Source organism: Carassius auratus, chromosome 41 (assembly GCF_003368295.1).
Source record: "Carassius auratus strain Wakin chromosome 41, ASM336829v1, whole genome shotgun sequence".
Taxonomy (NCBI): Eukaryota; Metazoa; Chordata; class Actinopteri; order Cypriniformes; family Cyprinidae; genus Carassius; species Carassius auratus.
The window spans coordinates 21,317,711-21,338,319 of NC_039283.1; the positions used below are offsets into that span (position 1 = coordinate 21,317,711).

The 20,609-nt window shown below is 36.4% G+C and overlaps 2 protein-coding genes across 4 annotated transcripts; one reads left to right on the plus strand and one right to left on the minus strand.

Moving 5' to 3' along the window:
• The first annotated feature begins 8,122 nt into the window (after nt 1-8,122).
• On the plus strand, nt 8,123-11,031 carry LOC113059665 (myelin-associated glycoprotein). Of its 2 annotated transcripts, XM_026228210.1 has the most exons (4): nt 8,142-8,349; nt 8,506-8,901; nt 10,416-10,515; nt 10,601-11,031. In XM_026228210.1, the coding sequence occupies exons 1-4, from the start codon at nt 8,295-8,297 to the stop codon at nt 10,617-10,619; spliced, it is 570 nt and encodes a 189-aa protein (XP_026083995.1). In that variant the 5' UTR covers nt 8,142-8,294; the 3' UTR covers nt 10,620-11,031. The 2 variants fall into 2 exon arrangements, with proteins under 2 accessions (XP_026083996.1, XP_026083995.1); XM_026228211.1 differs by lacking the exons at nt 10,416-10,515; nt 10,601-11,031 and adding an exon at nt 10,169-10,408 and having other exon boundaries at nt 8,123-8,349.
• A 702-nt stretch (nt 11,032-11,733) lies between these two features.
• On the minus strand, nt 11,734-18,552 carry LOC113059256 (B-cell receptor CD22-like). Of its 2 annotated transcripts, none has more exons than XM_026227618.1 (12): nt 18,273-18,552; nt 18,139-18,188; nt 17,563-17,919; nt 16,247-16,504; nt 15,466-15,735; nt 14,268-14,537; nt 13,491-13,760; nt 13,271-13,352; nt 13,137-13,185; nt 12,951-13,049; nt 12,266-12,367; nt 11,734-12,150 (listed from the first exon to the last, which is right to left on the minus strand). In XM_026227618.1, the coding sequence occupies exons 2-12, from the start codon at nt 18,179-18,181 to the stop codon at nt 12,085-12,087; spliced, it is 1,866 nt and encodes a 621-aa protein (XP_026083403.1). In that variant the 5' UTR covers nt 18,182-18,188; nt 18,273-18,552; the 3' UTR covers nt 11,734-12,084. The 2 variants fall into 2 exon arrangements, with proteins under 2 accessions (XP_026083403.1, XP_026083402.1); XM_026227617.1 differs by having other exon boundaries at nt 12,243-12,367.
• Between the last annotated feature and the right edge of the window lie 2,057 nt (nt 18,553-20,609).

The window sequence follows — 20,609 nt, forward strand, 5'->3', positions numbered from 1 at the left end:
TTCTATTTAACTTTCTTTAATACGAAGATACCTCTTACGTCTCAATGGTATTGAAGGAATAAAAGTTTTGGATGGGCAAAAGGAGAAGTAGGAAACACTCCTCTCATCACAACGCTGTTGCAAACGAGATGGAACTTCCTTGCGAGTCTGTTATGGAGACCTGTTGCCTGGCCGATTTCCCTAGTCTGCCTGAAACACCCCAAAAAAATGATTCTCCGGCCAAAAAAAGGAATCGAGTTGGTGCAAAACCTGATTCTGAGAACACCTCGGAAGTGCTTGAAGCTATTCATGCACTAGGCTTGAAACTTGATCAAATGCACTTAAAGGTTTCGGCGATTGAGAAAACCACGGAGCTCACTTCGACCAAGGTGGATAGTTTAGCAACCTCAGTACAAAATCTCATCGTCGAAGTTAACTCTCACGACGAACGGTTATCCCTGATGGAGAAAGAAATCCAAACTTTAAAGGACGAAAACGCGACTTTGAAGTCTAATATAGCAGAGGCTCAACGTTACACTCGACGTTGGTCTCTCAAATTGCATGGCTTGAAGGAGGCTGATGGTGAAAATGTCAGACGGATAACTATCGATGCTCTTGCGAAGGTTGCTCCAGATGTTAAAGACCAGCTTGATCGGGTGGTGGACGTAGTTCATCGTATTGGTCGCAAATCAACGCCACCAAATAAGCGACCCATTATCGTTCTCTTCTCGATGCGCCGTTACCGGGACGCGATTTGGAGGGCAGCCAAAAACTCCAGATTTTTACTGGACAATGCGCTACGCATCTCTGAGTTGCTATCGCCTGAAGACAAAGCGGCAAGAGAAAAACTGTGGCCGAGGGTGAAGAAGGCTAGAGAGGAAGGCAAAAGGGCTATATTTCGTGGTCCACATGCATACATCGAGGGGAAAAGGATTGACACTAATGACTGATGGATTTCTGATGGAAAAACCATTAAAGGCATCTTCAAATTTTCTTACTTGCCGGGCGAATTATAAATTTTTTTCCCCTATAATTGTTTACTGCCTGTTGCATCTCCGGGGCTTCTAATTTAGAATAGTAAATTTCAGCTTCAAGACATTAGGTCTTGAAGCTTGGTAATTTGTGAATTTTTTCTTTCTTTTTTCTTTTTCTTGTTCTAGTTCTTTCGGAATGGACTTTAAGTTTAATTCTCTGAGCATAGTGTCACTGAATGTAAGGGGCGTTCGAGAAATTACGAAGCGAAAGGCTTTATTTCTTTTTTTAAAACGGACAGATGCTGACTTTATTTTTTGTCAAGAAACACATTCTACAGATTTGGATGAAAAATTTTGGAAATCTCAATGGGGAAAATCTATTTTTTTCAGTCACGGCACTTCGCATTCAGCGGGAGTTTTGGTTTTGTTGAACAGATTTAAAGGAGACGTTCTGAACTCTGTGGCGTGTGAAAACGGAAGATGGGTTATTTTGACTGTGAAATTAGACAATACTATATTTATACTTTGTAATATTTATGGTCACAATTCCAATACGTTGAATAAGTCATTATTTGCAAAGGTTTCTGATATTATTCAATGCAAATTTGATGCATTCCAAGCTTCATATGTTATATTTTCAGGCGACTTTAATGAATGCGTGGATAATCTGTGTGATAGATATCCACCTCGTTCTTCTCAACGTGATGCACAATCAAATTTACCTTCTCTATGTGCCAATTTATCTCTTACTGATGCTTGGCGATTCTACAACCCTGGAATATCCGAATATACTTGGTCTAACAAAGACAAATCTTTGCAATCTAGAATTGATATGTTTTTTATTTCTACATCTGCCTTGCAATATGTCAAGGAAATCGTTCAAAAGTATGCCCCTTTAACTGATCATAAGCTTATTTCTTTAACCCTTATAGGCACAAAAGAGAATTCTTGTCTTAGAGGGTACTGGAAATTTAATAATAATCTTCTTAAGGATGAATACTTTAATAATAGTGTTAAAAAATTTGCAAATGACATTTTGGGAGGTGTAAAGGAAGGATTTAAATGTAAATGGGAATTTTTTAAATATAATGTTAGAAGGATTGCAGTTAAACGTAGTAAAGAACTAAAAAAAATTAATAAACAAAATGAGTTAGAGTTAATTAATAAGTTAGGGATACTGGAACATAAGCACAATCTTACTAAGGAGGAAGAAGCTGAATTGGTCGCAATTCAATCCCAGCTAGACTTGATCTATTTAGACCTGGCTAAAGGTGCTTTTATTCGTTCTAGGGCGAAATGGCTTGAAGAGGGAGAAAAAAATACAAGTTATTTTTTCGCACTTGAAAAAAGAAATGTTAAAAGAAATGCTTTAACTGCTTTAAATATTAACGGGAATCATTGTATGGATCAGAAAACAATTTCTGACTTTGTTTACTCTTTTTATAAAGAACTATATGATTCCAAATTTGATTTATATAATTGTGAAGAATTCATTAAAATAGTCAATCAACATTCTCCTATTATTGATAAAGATTTTCATGATTTTTGGCCAATATAACTTCTTCTGAGATTAAAGATGCCCTGTTAAGAATGAAAAAAGGGAAAGCACCAGGTATAGATGGGTTGACCGTAGAATTTTACTTACATTTTTGGGAACTGATCGAAATACCTCTTTATAATATGTATAATGAATGTATTAACAGTGGTGAAATGACTAATACTATGAAACAAGGTATAATTTCATTAATTGCTAAACCGGATAAAGATCCAAATTTGATAGAAAATTGGAGACCAATCTCTCTTCTAACAATTGATTATAAATTAATTACTTTAGTATTTGCTAACAGATTACGAGAAGGTTTGAATAAAATTATTAGTGAATGTCAATCAGGTTTTTTGAAAGGACGACACATAACTAACAATATTAGACTTGTGCTTGACCTTTTGGATTATGCTGAGAATGTTGATGAAGGAGCCGTTATTTTCTTTTTAGACTTTTATAAAGCATTCGATACAATTGAACATGAATTTTTATTTAAAACTATAACACTTTTTGGATTCGGAAATACATTTTTGAATGTAGTTAAAATGTTTTACAATGATATTAATAGTTCTGTAATACTTAATACTTCCACCTCTAAAAGATTTAACATTAACCGAGGAGTACGTCAAGGTTGTCCAATTTCCCCCTTTTTATTTTTGTTGGTTGTCGAGTTATTATCCATCGGTATTGCTAATAATGAACAAATTAAAGGTCTCAAAATTTTTGGTAAAGAAATTAAAATTTCACAATTGGCGGATGACACAACCTTATTTTTAAAGAGCTCATCTCTTATTCCTACTGCTATCTCTTTCATCAACATTTTCTCTAAGGCTTCTGGCCTAATTCTAAATTTATCCAAATGTGAAATCCTTCCTTTACACAATTTAAATGATAAAGTTATAAGTGATATTCCAGTGAAATCCTCTGTCAAATACCTAGGAATTCTTGTAACAAAGGATGTTACAGAAAGACAAAGCTTAAATTTCTCCTCTAGATTAAAAAAGACCAAAGCATTATTAAACTGTTGGTTACAACGTGATCTTTCTGTTTATGGTCGTGTCCTATTATGTAAAGCAGAAGGCTTATCTCGATTTGTCTATCCCGCCTTATCTTTATATGTTAAAGATTCTTATTCTAAAGATATCAATAATCTGTTTTATTCTTTTATTTGGAAAAACAAATCCCAAAGACTGAAGAAAAGAGTTCTTACTAACAAGAAAGCTGAAGGGGGTCTGGAAATACTCTATTTTGAAGATGTTAATAGAACTTTTAAAATCAATTGGATTAAAAAATGTTTGATTGATCGTTACTCCCTTTGGAACCACATCCCACACAGTCTCTTTGACCAAATAGGTGGCTTAGAATTTCTGTTAACTTGTGACTTTAACATTTCTAAACTCCCTCTTAAATTGTCAAAATTCCACCAGCAAGTGCTTTTAGCATGGAAAATTTGCTACTCACACAATTTCTCTCCTCACACTGCCTTCATATGGAATAATATCAATATAATGAGTGCCAATAGATCTTTATTTTTAAGGAATTGGTTTAACAGGGATATTAATCATCTGATTAATATGTTTGATAATTTTGGAAATCTTTTAACTTATGAACAATTTATGCGAATCCACAATTTCCCTGTGCATTTTAAGGAATTTAATTTGGTCATTAAAGCTATTCCTTCTACTCTTGTACATCTGGTTAAAAGTCATATTCACTACAACTCTATAGTAAGGACAAAACCAAAATTAATTTTAAACGGTCTTGAATTGATTGGTAAAAAATGCAATAACAAGCATATTTACACTATTTTCCAAAAACAAAATAAAATAACACCTAGAGGAAAATGTTTTTGGAACTCTATTATTGATAATATTAATTGGAAGTCTGCTTGGTTAATCCCGTTTAAATATTGTATTAATAACAAAACTAAAGAAATACATTTTAAAATTTTGCATACCATCTACCCTGTTAAATCAATAATTTCAAGATACTCTGATATTGATGATTTATGTTCTTTTTGTAAAAATGAGAAAGAGGTATTAACACATTTGTTTTTTGATTGTAAAATTTCTCAAAAGTTTTGGAAAGAATTGGCAGATTTTATTTTTTCTCTTGTAAAGGATAAATATTATTTTTCTTTAAAGGATATTATTATGTACTATGAAAATAATGTAAACAAAGGTCTCGAATACATTGTTAATTTATTCATATTGCTGGCGAAATTCTACATACATAAACAAAAATGTTTAAACTCATCCCCTATATTTAAAGTATTTTTAATTGAATTTGATTGTTTTATATCTTCATTGAAATTGATAAAAAACAAAAAGTCATTAACATGCCTAAAATATTATGAAGTTTTCTTTAGATCCCCTGTAACTAATTAATGTAATTGTATATTACACTGACTGTCCTATGCTCTGTACTATGTATGTTATTTGTTCTGTGTTCAATAAAAAAAAAAAAAAAAAAAAAAAAAAAAAAAAAAAAAAGATCCAGGTGCTGTCATGAAGAGCAGAGACTTTCGAGTGGATCGTTTATTTTTATTCAGTAGCATTAAAACATTCATGTTTTCGTTTTATTTACTTTATTAACAAATGTATATGTATTAGCAGCGTTTGCTCAAGTTAAAGAAGTTGTTAACATGAACATCTGCTGTTTATTTCTCTCGATGTGCACACTTTTATGTGTATTATTGGGATCGCAAATCATTTGAGTCAGTTCGGGAGTTCGGAGCGGGATCGCGAATCATTTGAGTCAATTTGGGGATCGCGAATCATTTGAATCAGTTCGGGAGTTCGTAGCGGGTTCGCGAATCATTTGAGTCAATTTGGGGATCGCGAATCAATTGAGTCAGTTCGGGAGTTCGTAGCGGGATCGCGAATCATTTGAGTCAGTTCGGGAGTTCGGAGCGGGTTCGCGAATCATTTGAGTCAATTTGGGGATCGCGAATCAATTGAGTCAGTTCGGGAGTTCGTAGCGGGATCGCGAATCATTTGAGTCAGTTCGGGAGTTCGGAGCGGGATCGCGAATCATTTGAGTCAATTTGGGGATCGCGAATCATTTGAGTCAGTTCGGGAGTTCGTAGCGGGATCGCGAATCATTTGAGTCAGTTCGGGAGTTCGTAGCGGGATCGCAAATCACTTCAGTTTGGGGTTGCAAATCATTTGAAGCAGTTCAGGAATTCGCAGCGGGATCGCGAATCATTTGAGTCATCTGACTCCAGTTTGGGAGTTGGAGCGGGATCGCGAATCATTTGAGTCAGTTTGGGAATCGCAAATCATTTGAATCAAAATGTAACATTAAATCAGACACAATTTAAAACCGAAAAAGAAATATAATAAGATTAAAAGTTAGGGGGGGGGTTACTTCCTTTTTGAAGAAGAAGAAGAAGAAGATGAATTTTGCAATATCCATTTTAATTTTGAAATAAATTGATCTAGTAAATTACTACACGCCAACAAACCGCCTGCTCATTTCATTGGCTGGATCGTACAGACGCTCATCGATGGTTGGCCAGTTTACATGTCAGTCAGAAGCACTAGACTCAGTGGGCGGTTTTTGTCGGGTGTGAATGACAACGTGTAACTTACTTGGGTAAATTTACAGACACTGTGGACGTGAGAGTCGAGAGATATTTATTTATTTATTTAAATTCTAATATAAATTTCTTTATTGGGCATGAAAACTCATTGATGGCATGGTAGTAATAAAAACATTCGGGGCTTTACTGAAAACATTCGGGGCTCCAGCCCCCTTAGCCCACCCCTAACGCCGCCCCTGCCCTGGAATGCAATTTTTAGCAGGGGAACCCCACAGAATATGACTTTTAACTTGGGACTCCCTTAAACAAATTTGGACTAGTTTTGATAGCAATTATGTAGGTTTATTGTGAAAACCTGGCAACCCTGATGGTAACCACAAATTATTAAAATCAACATGGCTGTGTATGGCTGCCTCAATGAGGAGCTCTCCAGTTGTTTTAATGTTTTTTGAAAAAAAATTCCTGTCTATTGTTTTTCATACACAATACGTTTTACTAAGGATGAACTGCTAAACAAACCTATCTTCTACTGGTTTTTGATTACCCAGAAGCTTTGCTGAACATTTTAACTGGCAGAGCAGCGGTGCTGTTCAAGTGTTTTAAGACATGCAAGTGTGGAAATCGAGCCGGTGTTGTGCAGAATTCTGCACCTCTGCCAGATTATGCAGCTGTTCAGAGTGGATCGTGACTCAGAATCAACAGGGAAATCACATGGCAGTGGAACATGCTTCTTCACCTACCAAAGCCTCACACATGAACTGCTAGAATACAGACATCATGTTACATGTCCTGCCAGAGACAATAATATACTAGACCACTGTTAGACCACAATAGAGGATGCATATCACTCTGTCCCACAGGCTCTCCGATCACTGTCTGGTTCATCGTTTATCAATGTACAGGCAGAAACTGAAATCAACTAAACCTGTAAAAAGGACTATAAAAAGATGGACTAATGAAGCAGACTGCTTTGACTGCACTGATTGGAGCGTTTTCGATGCTGCTGCCACTGATCTAAACAAGCTCACGGATTCTGTTACATCATACATCTGTTTCTGTGCATCCCTACCAGGACTCATTCAACTTACAATAATGACAAATTGTGGTTCACTGTAAAATTGCCTACAGGAGTGGGGACAGAGTCTTGTATAAATAGGCCAAAAACACACAGATTAGAGTGGCTAATAGGAACTAATTTGAAAAGCTGAGAAATCAGTTTTCTGCCAATGACCCACAGTCCCGATATGGTCCCGTTTTTGATTCTCCCTGTATGAGGAGCTGATACTCAGCAGAACTAGAGATCAACGAGGGAGGAACCTGCTGGAACACCAACGCCTGTTTGAGAGCCTCCTGGTACCTGTCGATGATGGAACTAACAGCGTCGTGGAACAGGCCCGAGGACACAAGCGGGGCATCCATGAGGCAGACCCTATCTTTGTCCCTCATATCAGAAAGGGTCAGCCACAAATGTCTCTCCGCAGCCCAATGGCATGGGCTGTCTCCTTGGTAGCGCGGAGACAAATCAGCGGTTCTCCTGGGCTCCGGAATATCCATCCTCTGACACGCACCAGCCTGACCCGCTGCAAAGTACCCCTTGCCCACCAGCGCTAAGGTAGTTCGCAGTGGCTTGGAGAGCAACGCCGGAGCCTTAAAGATGTTGCTGTGCCGTGAGACAGATAGCTCGCAAGCGTCTGTTCAACCAGTGGCATCGTCTTATAGCTGTGCTCACTCATCCCTGATGTTCAGCTTGGGCACATCACGAGTTACCACCTCCAGCTCCCCAGGCTACAGTATTTAATCATAGATAGTTATTGTTAATAAAGTAGCTAATTATGTAGTAACAAATATTTTTAACAAAATCGTGAGACATTGAATAAAAAAACAGTTAACTGGGAACATAACTGAATAATATCAGTAATTATTATTATTATTGTTGTGCCCTTCAGTTCTTATGACAATGAATATGCTTTATGCAATATGCTTTATGTAATAATAATAATCACAACTATTATTTACATAACGTTACAAAATAAAATAAAAATACTTAACATGAAATATTAGTTCATAAAATACAATAACATGGGAATGTTGGGAATGTATATATATATATCACATAACAACAGAAAATAAGTAACTGGCAACATGCAGGAAATAATGACATAACAAATGACGCAAAAGGAGGAGGAGGAACTAAAACTAGACAAGGGTTGATGTTTTCACATCTGCACAGTAAGGAAATACTTGTGGCTGTAACATGATGATAAATCTCCATACCGCCATATGGACCCTGATGTCTTTGATTCTGTCGGGTAAGACTTCCTTCACAACGACACATCAGATGTTTTGCTTCTGCTGCTGAGTATATAATTTGCTTGAGAAGGCAAATATAGGAATGCTGTTTACATTGTAGAACCAGTTGTTTCTGATTAAATTCCTTCAGAATTACTCATATGCTTCCATTTCAGGCACTCTTGCTGCTAACTGGACAGTGCGTGTTCCTAAGGATCCAGTTTATGCTCCTTCTGGTTCTTCTGTAGTTTTGGAGTGCACCTATGACTACCCTGAAGAGTCTGACCAGGGAAAACTGCACAAAGTACAGACAGAGATGTGGTGTCTGAACGAAAGCCGCTGCATTACTCCCAAATACGTGTACCACAGTGCAGGGATATTCCCTGAGCCCTCATACCAGGGCCGAGTCAAGTACTTGGGGCAGACAGGGAGCAAAAACTGCTCTCTGATGTTATCTGATCTGAGGTCAGAAGACAGCGGCATGTACGTGTTCCGGTTCATCACCGACCATCTGAAGGCCAAGCTACCAGGACAGAGAGGAGTGAATCTACAGGTCACACATCGGATAGAAAGTAAGAATAGTCTCTTATGCTCTGGACATGCAATAGATGAAATGTTCCAAAATGAGGATGTTGCACAGAAAAAAGAAATTGGGTTCCCCAAAGAACTTTTCAGTGAACAGTGCTTAAAATAACCTGTTTTTTCTCTTAGTGTGAACAATGTGCATTTGAAATATTCCATGGATGTTAAATTTTCGTCATTGAACTATATATATATATATATATATATATATATATATATATAGTTCAATGAAGAACATATATATATATATATATTATTGAGAGTGTAAGAAGTGTATTTAAGTTGCTCATTTTGTTCAATGAAAGATTTCAGTCATGTCAGTATGTATGGATTTTTGGAAGAGGATAAATAAAATTTAATAATATTAAATATTTCAGACCCAAACATCTAGTGAAATTTTCATTCTAGGCCTGGAAATCACAACTGTAAAATCTTATATTATTTTACAAATATATAAGATCCCTTTAATATTTCATAATATATCTTTATTAATTTATAGGTCACATAAAATATAACACTTTTATATAGAACAACAGCACTAACTAGTATGTCATTTATATAATCTATATGGTATCACTTTAGACTAAGGTCTTATTAGTTACTGTTTGTTAATGCATTCAGTAATATTGAATAAAAATTAGCAATATATTTTTCACAGTATTTATTATTTTTTGTTAATACAAATACAACTATTTATTGCTAATTCATGTTAGCTCAGGTTTATTAAATAATAATAAGAGATACAACTTTTCATTTTAATAATTTAATAGTAGATTCTTAGTTTAATAATAAGATTAATTTAATTAATTAAACAGAATAATTTGTTATTGTTAGTTCATGTAAACTAATGCAGTTAACTAATGTTAAATGGAACACTATTGTAATGTTACCATTCATATTAATTACATTTATGCATTTAGCAGACACTTTTATCCAAAGCAACTTTCAGTGCAATGCAATGCTCTTCCACTGAGCCACAGAAACACATTATAATTATTAACCAGGTTATTTCTCTGCATTATAAAATAATTATTTTGTGTTTAGGATTTTATAGTTTACTACCCCCCACAACAATGAAATCGAATTGTTTAAAAATCCAAATAATATCTACTGTAAAATGAAGCATATTGTCAGTTGACATAAACGTGTGTGATGAGAAAACAAAAGGCAAAAAAAAAAAAAAAATGGATTGGCCAATATCTTTTGGCTGTTTTCTATTTTCAACTCATAAAGTAAAAGCAAAACTTCCTTTTTTAGTCCACAGCAAATGTCAGCTCTTCACAAGAAGACATGTCCACAAAGTTGAGGCACTTCCTCAGAGAAACCTAGCTTTCCTGACATTGACTGTGGGAGATTCACTTCAAAGTCTGTGACTACGTGACATTATTTAGCACTGATAAACAAATTTGTCAGCCGCATTACTGACACTTTAAAATGTGTGAATACTGTGGTATAGTCACGTGATTGTAGGCTTGTTATTGAAATTGTCTCAAATTCTTCACAGCAAGAAGTGCATCTTCATCCACTCCTGGCATTGTGCTTGGAGTAATTATCATGCTTATAATAATAGCAGTCATTGTGGTACTCATCAGACGCAAGTCACGGTAAGCAAAGCATTTACTCAATAAATGTCTTGTCTGGCATCATTTCTGATCTTAGAAACTAATGGAATATTGCATTGTTTTTCAGGGCAGAGAGTTTAATTTAACACAGAGGATGAAAAAGAGAATACTTTTGACTGTAAACAAAACAGAGATGTAAACCAATAGTTATGTTCTTTTTTTTGTCACTTTTACATTCATTTTCATGCATTTTTGCATCCATTACAGTCTGTATTATTTATTCATTCATATTATTTCCTGCACATCAAACGGTATGTTTTATTCTCATATTTCACTTTTTGCAGTCTATTGCATGTCATATTGTATCTTACTTTTTGCATGTCACTGCCGCTGTGTTGCATGTCAGGGTGACCACACTGCTTTCAGCCCATGAACTTGTAACTGAACAACACATTTTCTTGACAGAGTCTGTAAAAAGAGAAGATTCTGGTTTTGTATAAATAGTAAGAAACTTATTAAGCCAGCAGAAAAAAGAAAACAGGAAAGAAAACCTTGTTTTACAATGTCGTTCTCCCCTCTTCTGCACATCAAAAAAGCACGGTTTAGCTTACAACACCTCACTTCCTAAAAATGAAGCAATTGAAGGAATATTTCACGATAAAAAAATGACTATCAATCTATTGCTATTTACTCACCCTTGAATCTATGAAGAACCTTCATACAGTTCCAGGATGGGAAGGGAATATATATATATATATATATATATATATATATATATATATATATATATAAAATGTTAGGGTCAATTTTCTTGAATAGAAACAGATCAGTACTTAATATTTTGATACAATTTTCAGTAATTGCATTAAATTGTGTATTATTGTTAGACAATATATTAAAACAGACTTTGTTGGCATTGTAATAAATTATTATTTATTTAGATCTTCTCATGAAATTATCATGTCAGTTAAACTGAATATTTAAGTGGGATATTTTTTACTTTTTTTAAAGATGGGCTTAATTGTGTTAAACATACAGCGGATACACTACCATTCAAATGTTTGGGGCCAGTAAACATTAGTTTTTTCTAAATAAATGTTTTTCTGCAAGAATGCATTAAATTGATCAAAAGTGACAGTAAAAACATTCACATTTCTATTTAAAAAATGATTTTGAACTTTCTATTTATCAAAGAATCCTAACAGAATGAAAGAGAGAGAGTTTCCACAAAATTATCAAGCAGCACAACTGTTCTCAATATCAATAAAAAAAAAAAGAAATGTTTCTTGTGCACAAGAGACTTCTTGTAAAAACATAAAAAAAATCTTCCTGACCTCAAAATAAGTTTTGTGTCCGGCTGGATTTTATTAAAGCAAACTGCAGCCGGACACAACTGAACAGAACATCCAGTGGAGATTTCACTTGTGTGGCCTGTTTTCAAGTCTCTGACATTCAGGCTGCATCACGTGGTCCATTCATGCGCTGTAAGTACATGTAGTTTTAAAAAAAAATCCCTGTGGTTTCACAACTTCTTCCATTAGTTAACTGCTTTAGACTCCAGACTCTTCCATCTCCGCTCTCGGATGCTTGGCAAGAACAGTATAAACAGCATTAGGACCATCTTTGAGCTTCTTCTCTCCATCTAGATGTATGTTTGTGACCTTTGCCTTTTCCCGACTGTAAATAAAGAAGACAAACACATCTCTGGCCTTAATATGACAGAGGACTGGAGCAAACCAGCACACATGTACTGTGTAATTGTGTTTAACCTGGGCATGCGAGAATAATGCACCGTAATGAAGTTGATTTTTCCCTGTTCCTCAGCTCTCTGAGCAGCTTCTTTCAGGGGCACGATGGAAGGGTGGCTGCTTTCATAAATCTCCTCTGGCTCCTCCTGAACCAGGCACAAAATAAAACCCTCATGAGTTTGGAGAGTATGACTCAATTCATCAGATGCAAAATTCACTTTTACTGTACAGGTTGCTTGCATATAAATGTATCTTAGCAGTGTGTGGACACAACCACCCTACAATGATATACAATAAAGTCTCAATTATCAAGCCATTTTGATTTTCTGAGCAGTATGACGTCATAGTGTTTAGGTCCCGCCCACTACAGCTGCCGGACTGTCTCGTATTAGCATATTTATGCATATTTGGGTTTTCGATGTCCCATTTAATATCAAGACTACAATCAGTGCACCACAAATCACAGAACATTATACATGGTAGGGTATAGTGCCTGTCATGCAATACTAGTATACAGTAGATCTTCAAACTTTTGAAACACATGATTGTTTTTGGGCTAATGCTGTTATTAATAAATTGTGCAATGGAAGAAGATGAGACTGAGACTTTATTGTTGAGCAAAGGTGCTGAGTTTCTTTTAAAGTACAAACCTTAAAACTTTAAGATAAGAAATTAAACTAATAATAACATTGACTTTTAGTGTACAAATATCTGAACCAAGAAAATTACCGGAATGTCTGACATTTTTGTTCCCTTGAGGAGAAACGTCTCTGAAGTTGATTCCCGAAACAGAGTATTGTCCACTGGCAAGTCAACTATTGGTGAACACTGTATTTTTAAGAGAAACAAGGCATTCAATTAATTTGAAAACTTTAGGTTAGATTCAAATCAAGCAAAGACAGAATAAGAAAAGACCTGTTTTTCTTCCTCAAGGTTTTCAGTGTCAACGCGATGCATGTTTTTACTGCAAAAGAGATGTGAAATGTTGTGTGTAAGCTTAGATGAGAAGATCAGATATTTAATACTAAAGCCAGCAGACATAAAATCACCTGATCATGACAACCACGGTCAGTGAGATCAGTCCGACAGAAACACCCACTGCAGATGCCAATGCAATCACCTTCAATCGTCCTGAACATGCACATCACAGCATCTCAATGATATCCTTACAGTACATACAAATCCTCATATCATATTTAAAAGAGGTAGATGTTTGATGCTCAATCAAACAACTAATAAACATGTTGGTGAACTGTGTAATGCACTGACCTCGAACTTTGACTGTCAGAACCGGGGAGCTGTGTGCTCCGATGCGGTTTCGGGCCTCGCAGTAGTACTGGCCGCTGGCTCCGGAGCTGACCTCAGCAATGGTGTAGCTGGGACCCGATCGAGTTTCCCAGGTGTCAGCCGCATTGATCCGGTGCCAGGTGTAGTTCTCCACCGCCGGATTGGCCTGACTGATGCAGGTCAGCGTCAACGAGCTGCCCGCTTCGATCACAGTGGAAGGCCGTGCCAACACAGAGGTGTTTTTGGGGGCATCTGAGAGTGAGAGAGCGATGGAGTGGAGTAAAAAGTGCAGTAAATGGTTAAACTATTTGCACCACAAACCATTGAGTATATTACGGAAGCTTAACTTCTAATAAACTTGCAATTCTGAGTTTCTTTCTCTGAATTTACATATTGTTATTAATTTTTTTTCTTCTCTGAATTGTGAAAAAAAAGTCTGAATTGTGAGAAAATGTTTTGCAATTTTGCTTTGTATTTTTAATTCAATGGCAGAAACAGGCTTCCGTAGAATTGCACGACCTAAATTTACAATTCTGATAAAACAAACAAGAAATTGAGAGATATAAGCTCAGAATTCTATCTTTTTTCTCACAATTCCAAGTACATATCTCTCTATTATGACTTTTAAGATAACTGGAAATTGATGAGAGTGGAAGCTTCACACATTCAAATGGCCACAAGCACTCTTAGATTAAACAAAAAGTGGGCAAACTTTCTAATATTATTTCTGATATACATTTACAATTAGTATAAACTTACATAACACTGAAAGGGAAATAGTGGGCGATGTCCCCATGCTGAACCCATTCCACACAGTACAGTAGTACTGTCCGGCATGATGGGAACGCACGCTGAGGAAGGTGAGATTTTGCGCGTTGCCTTTGGTCCAGGGCTGACCGCCATTCACTTTGTACCAGGCGTATTTCTCTATGGGAGGGTTTGCATTGCTGCTGCAGGTCAGATTGACAGAAAACCCTTCCATGATGTCTCCTTTAGGACTGATGAGGATTCTTGTGTTTTTTGGGGAGTCTGAAAACACATGTAAATATATTTTACTATACATCATGTACTGAGCAATTCACATAATGTTCAAATGTTTGGGTAAGATTTTTTTTTTTTTAAAGAAGGCATTTATTTAAAATAGTAATATTTCATAACATCACAAAGATCTTTACTTTCACTTTTGATCAATTTACTATTGAAGCCTATTTCCGAACTGAATAAAAATATAAAAAAGGTCATTGTGACTTTTTATCTCACAATTCTTACTTCTTTTTTTTTTCTCGGAATTCTGACATTCTCTCATTTTTTGTTCCGAGAAGTTCTTAACATCTCACTACGTGATCCCTGTTTTAGTTGGTCCATCTCCAAAACATCCCACTTAGATATAGTATGGTTCCTTTTTTCAACACATGCCATTGTTTTATCATTAACAAGTTGAAATTACACAATTCTGAAAAGAAGTAGCATATGTGTCTTACATAAACTGCACAATGTGAGGTCTCAATCATGCCCATAGCATAAACATTTTGGGACAAGTCATATATAATTGAAACACACCCATAACCCCTAACTCTTAGTATGACCAATGCTAGTAGTGATGTTTGACTTAAATGAAAACAGGAAGTAAATACTCCTATCGTGGCTGAGCATCATGTGGTTATCGTTTTGCCCTATATTTGTAATCTTGACTTAAACTTTGATCTATTGGAGGTTGGCAGACAGTGTGACATAATGTCCTGCCAAAATTAAAGTTATTACACAAGTACCAGTAACTGAAATAAATCTGCACTCACAAAGACAACAGATCAGCACCATATGTCTGATTAGGGAAATGAAAAGTACAAATGTCTGGTGACATTTCCAAAACAAGCTGTCATTTTGACCTATTTACTCAAAAAGCTTCAATCTCTAGAAATGCACCCCCCTTGACTGCGTAAAAATAGAGGCAACCTACAGGTAACATTCAGTAAAATCGGTCTGGAACGGTCTGTGCCGAGTGGGTTGCGGGCCACACAGAAGTACTCTCCATGGTCCCTGTAGTCCAAACTCCACAATCTCAGCTCAGGTCTAAAGCTGTCTGGCACACTGCCACTCTCTCCTTCTTTAAACCAGGTGAAACTTTCTGCTGGCGGAGCTCCATCACTACTGCAGGTCAAAGTCACCGAATCGCCCTCTCTGACTGCCTCTCGAGGGGTGATCTGCACCGTGGTGTAGCGAGGAGCATCTGATACATAGAGAAAGAGAGAGGTGAAATGCAATTTCCAATGGGAGAGGGCGGCTGACAGTAGAATTCAGTTGAAACACATGACTTAAATCACTGTATTTACCATTTTATGTATTTTAATACACAATATTTAAAGCAGAGCTGATTCCTTGAATAGCTTTTTTACTTAATATTAAATAACACATGTATAAAATCAGCTAATTTACAATAGATACATTTTCACAGTATATAAAGTATATGTCCTATTCAATAATGTTTTGTTGAATGTATATTTATTTTTTCTTATGCTCACCAAGGCTGCACTTATTTGATTAAAAATGCAGTTAAACAGCAATATTGTGTAATATTTTTTTTAAATAAATGTAATTTATTCCTACTGAGACAACGCTGAATTTTGCCATTACTATCATGTTCAGTGTCACATGATCCTTCAGAAATCATATTAATATGATGATGATGATGATGAAGAAATTATATATATATATACTGTATATCCATGCACAATACTCACATCCAAGAGCCAGGGTGACTCCCGGTGACTGAACGTTTTGAGGGGGTATGGGACGGCAGGTGTAGGTACCTGCATGGTGACTGTCAAAGTTATAGATGGCTGACAGCTTATCGGACTGACCCAAATTGATCCCATTCCGATAAAGGGCAAAGTTCCTGCCAGGGGAGGCACAGCCTCGCGCCACACAGCTCAGGAAGACCGTCTCACCAGCAGCAAACATGTTGCCTATTCTTGCTGGATGTATATGAACCTGAAGCTCTGGAACCAGGACAGCATTTCACTACATTAGGTCCATGCGACGTGCTAAATTATTTTAGGAACAGAGTTGGTTTTCTCCACAATTATATGCAAAGAAACAACAACAAAAATAGTTTAACATTTTTCCGTAATTACTAGATTTTTTTAGAGAAAATGTGTGCAAAATTTTTGCTACAATTAGAGGATGTTGCCAGGCTGTTGCTTTGTGGTTACTAGTGCATTTAAAATTTAATTAAATTAATACATTTAGCTTTTATCCAAAGCGACAGTTTTTACCTAACATGTGCTCCCACTTGAGCCAGAGGAACATTCTTTCCACCATTGGTCTAATAATCAAGTAGCCCTGCGACTTATATATGTTTTTTTCCTCATCACGACGTATTTTTGGACTGATGCGACTTATACTCAGGTGCGACTTAGGCTACGTTCACACTGCAGGCTGAAACGACCCAATTCCAATTTTTTTGCCCCTATGCGACCTGTATCTGATCTTTTCCGAATCTTTTCAAATGTGACCCGGCCACTTGGGTATGTGGTCCTGAATCCGATACGTATCCGATCTTTTGAAATGCGACCTCCGTCTGAACAGCCAGGCCACATGTATCCGACCCGTACGTCATTGATACGCTACAAATGTCATAATTCTGCGTTGAAGTAGGCGGGAACGAGAAGATAAACAACAGCCATGGCGGACGATGCTGCTGAGACCAGTCAATGGAAGGGAACCGAGGTCACAGATTTAATTAATATTTGGGGTGACCGCTCTATTCAGGCCAAACTTGAGGGCTCTTATCGGAACCAGGCCGTTTATGAAAACATTTCCAGCGAAATGGCCAAGCATGGTTACAGACCACGAAAAATAAAAGCCTCCGAGCCAAATGTGGAAATGTGAACGGCCTTGCAAAAAATATATATATATTTTTTAAATCGGAATTGAGCATTAAGCCCTGCAGTGTGAACGTAGTCTTATAGTCCGAAAAATACAGCAGTTGCATCTACATATTAAACTAGTTTTTATATTATTTAACATAAAAATAAACCTTTAAATGTGGCCTCACCTGTGACGGACAGTGTGATGGCATCAGGAGAGGTCCATCGGCCCTGTGGGTTGTCAGTCTCGAATCTGAAATGGTATGATCCTATATCGCTCAGCTTTATGTTCGTGATCTGCAGACTGCATCTTTTAATGCCCCCCATGTATTTGATCCTGTCCCTGTACGAGGGGCTCAATAGATTCCCATCAGTGTGGTAGGCGATTTCCCGTCTGCCTTCGGTAGAGATGTGAAACCATGTGACCCGCGTGGAGCTGAAGTGCGAAGGGTAATCATAGCGGCACGGCAGCGTTACGGTGGTCCCGGCCCAAGCGCAGATGTCCGTCCTGGAGAAATACACCAGCCATTTACTTGCTCTGACTCCTGTAAAGCAGCAGAAGAGTAATCAGAGGCCAGGTATTGACCTTATTAAGGTGTGCGCTGTTGACTGCAGGGGAAAAAAAAAAGCACAGATCGATACAATATAAATAACCTGTGCACCAAGGACACTCAGGTAACATAAGAGCACAGAATAGAGTCAGAGTAGTTACAATATGCATCCATTTATCTGTATTAAAACACATGATACCTGTACAAAATTACCTGACAGGAGAAGCACAGATGCCACCATTATGCGCACCCACATCTCAGCCCTTTTTGTGTGTAAAAACATGAAAGACTGTAAGTAACTTCAAGAATAATCAAGATATTAGTATCTGGTTTTGATGTAACACTACCTGGTTGATGGTCTTCAGCAGGCGCTGCCAGTCGTCTGTGGACATATGGACATGCACATGTGTTGAAGAAGGAGCTGAATGGCACCAGACGCACAGTGTGGGATGCTGAGCCAGAGAGAAAGCAGAAGTTGAAGGGGTGGTGACAGGCTGGCCATCCCACTGTCTCTCGTCCCGTCTCTCTGAGCCTCTAAACTCGGTCTCTGTCTCCAGTGAAACTCTATGCCACCTTCAGCAAGGTGCACAGGGCAATAACCACAAGTTGCTGACATCCACATCCCTCCTGTTCACACACACACAAAACATGTTAAGGGGAAATGAGGCAACAGGAAACATGTCTTTTAAAACACATTCACTTTGCTGCCTTCCTCAATGAAAATAAAAAAATCTGTCTTTTTTTATGTTAAAGGCTAGAAATTGTTTCTTAGCCCTGCCATTTTTCAGTAAGTTGTTTAATTTTATAACAGGGAATATCGTTTTTGAGCTTAAAATTTTTAATTATTAGGGCAACTTAAAAAAAATCTGTTTTGGAGGTGTCAAGAGAATTAAAAAAAATAAATTAAAAAAGTAACCACAGATTTTCCATGAAAATTAACCATGGGTTAATTTTAACACAGCAATCATGTTTTAACTAATGTATCCACACTAAAAAAAAAACAGTAACTATAATACTGAACTACAATTAACTATGATTTAACTACAGAAACAAGAGTTTAAATCTGGTACTTATATAGCTGAAACCACAAGTAAAACTTCCTTTTACTACTGTAAAAAATGCTGCACTGTATTTTATTGAAATCTACTAATATTTTACTGCAGAAACATGTTTAACTGTCAGATTTGAGACTTGTGCTGTAGTATCTGTTGTGAAGGCATAGAAACCTCAAGCACAACCCTCTATAGGAAAATCAATTTTGCTGTAGTGTGCTCACGTTTATGAATTCATGTAACTACGACGATTACAGCCTCAGGGGTGGTATGAAGATGTACGATTATGTTTTTAAAACACCTCAGCGACCTCTTGTGGTAAAAAAAAAAAGTCAATCAAATACAATTTCTTAAAGAGAAATATTCGTTAAAAGAATGAGTATGACTTTAAATCTTTTTTTTTTTTAAATGGGACACACTGATATATATTCTGTCTGCTTACATAAACTAATATGAAAGATTATTCAAATTTAGGCCTTTAAGTTTACATTTTCAAAGGGGCGAAACAGACGTTACTAAATTATGCCACACTTTTCTGAGGACAAAGACTGATCTTAGAAGGGAAGTTCAGAAGAAGGAAATTGATATAGAAATCACTACTTTGATGAATTATCTTAATAACCAGATCAAGCTTGGCTTCAAACTGCAATAAGCATTAATACATGTATGACACGAGGTTGAATATGGCGTGCTGTAGTTTCAGACAGAAACACAAAATCGATTTCGAAGCATATTTCTTAAAGTTAGAAAATAAAACCTACTGAAATAACGATATTATTAAACAATATTGTTGTTCTGTAGATTTCCCGTGTTTATGAATATTAATTAGATCAATCTCACTTCCGGAGGGCTCTGCTCATCGCTTCTGGTGTTAAGATGCCTTTTCTGTATGACAGTAAATAAAAAACGGGCTTCCTTCAGGAGGCGCAGTGGCGCTCAGGATGCCGAGCACTCCATTGACGCCATTCAAAACTCAGAATATTTGAGTGCTTAATTAGAGACAACTGTACAGTGAAACTCTTGCAAATTTTAAATACATAAATTCCAAGGATTTTCATCTGGCATGCAAATGGAAATCCGCTCCAGCAATCGCTAAAAACATTAACTTACCTCGAGACAAAAGTCTCCTTCGTACTGTTTTACCAGCGCTGTGAATAATATTAAATACACAAAAAAGTCAAACTGTGAGAAACTTTAATAGCATCGAATTGAAAATATTTATTACGCGACCCACAAATAAAACTAATCCCCAGTCACCAATCCCCTCCCAATACGATTAAATGTAGCCTAATAGTACTTGTGTACTAATTTAGAAAAAAAATGTAATATAATTTATTATAGGATTATTTTTTTCTCTGTTAATTTACAGTATATAGAGAGATATTTTATTGTTATATTTGGTGATTCACTTTGAATTTTTTTACTTAGAAATTGCTACTAAAGTTCACAAATAAATACACATATAACATTGAATTTAGTGCTGCTAAAGTCTGAAGTAGAATTTTTTTTTATGGTGTCTTTAATCTTAGTTATTTTTTATTTATTATTATTTTTTTTTACAGTGTGGGATAATACATGAATATAGTATATGTAAAATGTAATCATTAATGCGGAGGGTCATATTTCCATTAT

Excerpts from the sequence above, each read along its gene's own strand:
- LOC113059256 (XM_026227617.1), bottom strand. The coding sequence starts at position 18,181 with ATGTGGGTGCGCATAATGGTGGCATCTGTGCTTCTCCTGTCAG. Across the intron at positions 13,353-13,490 it reads TCTGACAGTCAAAGTTCGAG|GACGATTGAAGGTGATTGCA; the intron begins GTCAGTGCATTA and ends GTGCATGTTCAG. Across the intron at positions 12,151-12,242 it reads CATTATTCTCGCATGCCCAG|TCGGGAAAAGGCAAAGGTCA; the intron begins GTTAAACACAAT and ends CTTTATTTACAG.
- LOC113059665 (XM_026228210.1), top strand. The coding sequence starts at position 8,295 with ATGATGATAAATCTCCATACCGCCATATGGACCCTGATGTCTTTGATT. Across the intron at positions 8,350-8,505 it reads GATGTCTTTGATTCTGTCGG|GCACTCTTGCTGCTAACTGG; the intron begins GTAAGACTTCCT and ends CTTCCATTTCAG. Across the intron at positions 8,902-10,415 it reads GGTCACACATCGGATAGAAA|CAAGAAGTGCATCTTCATCC; the intron begins GTAAGAATAGTC and ends AATTCTTCACAG.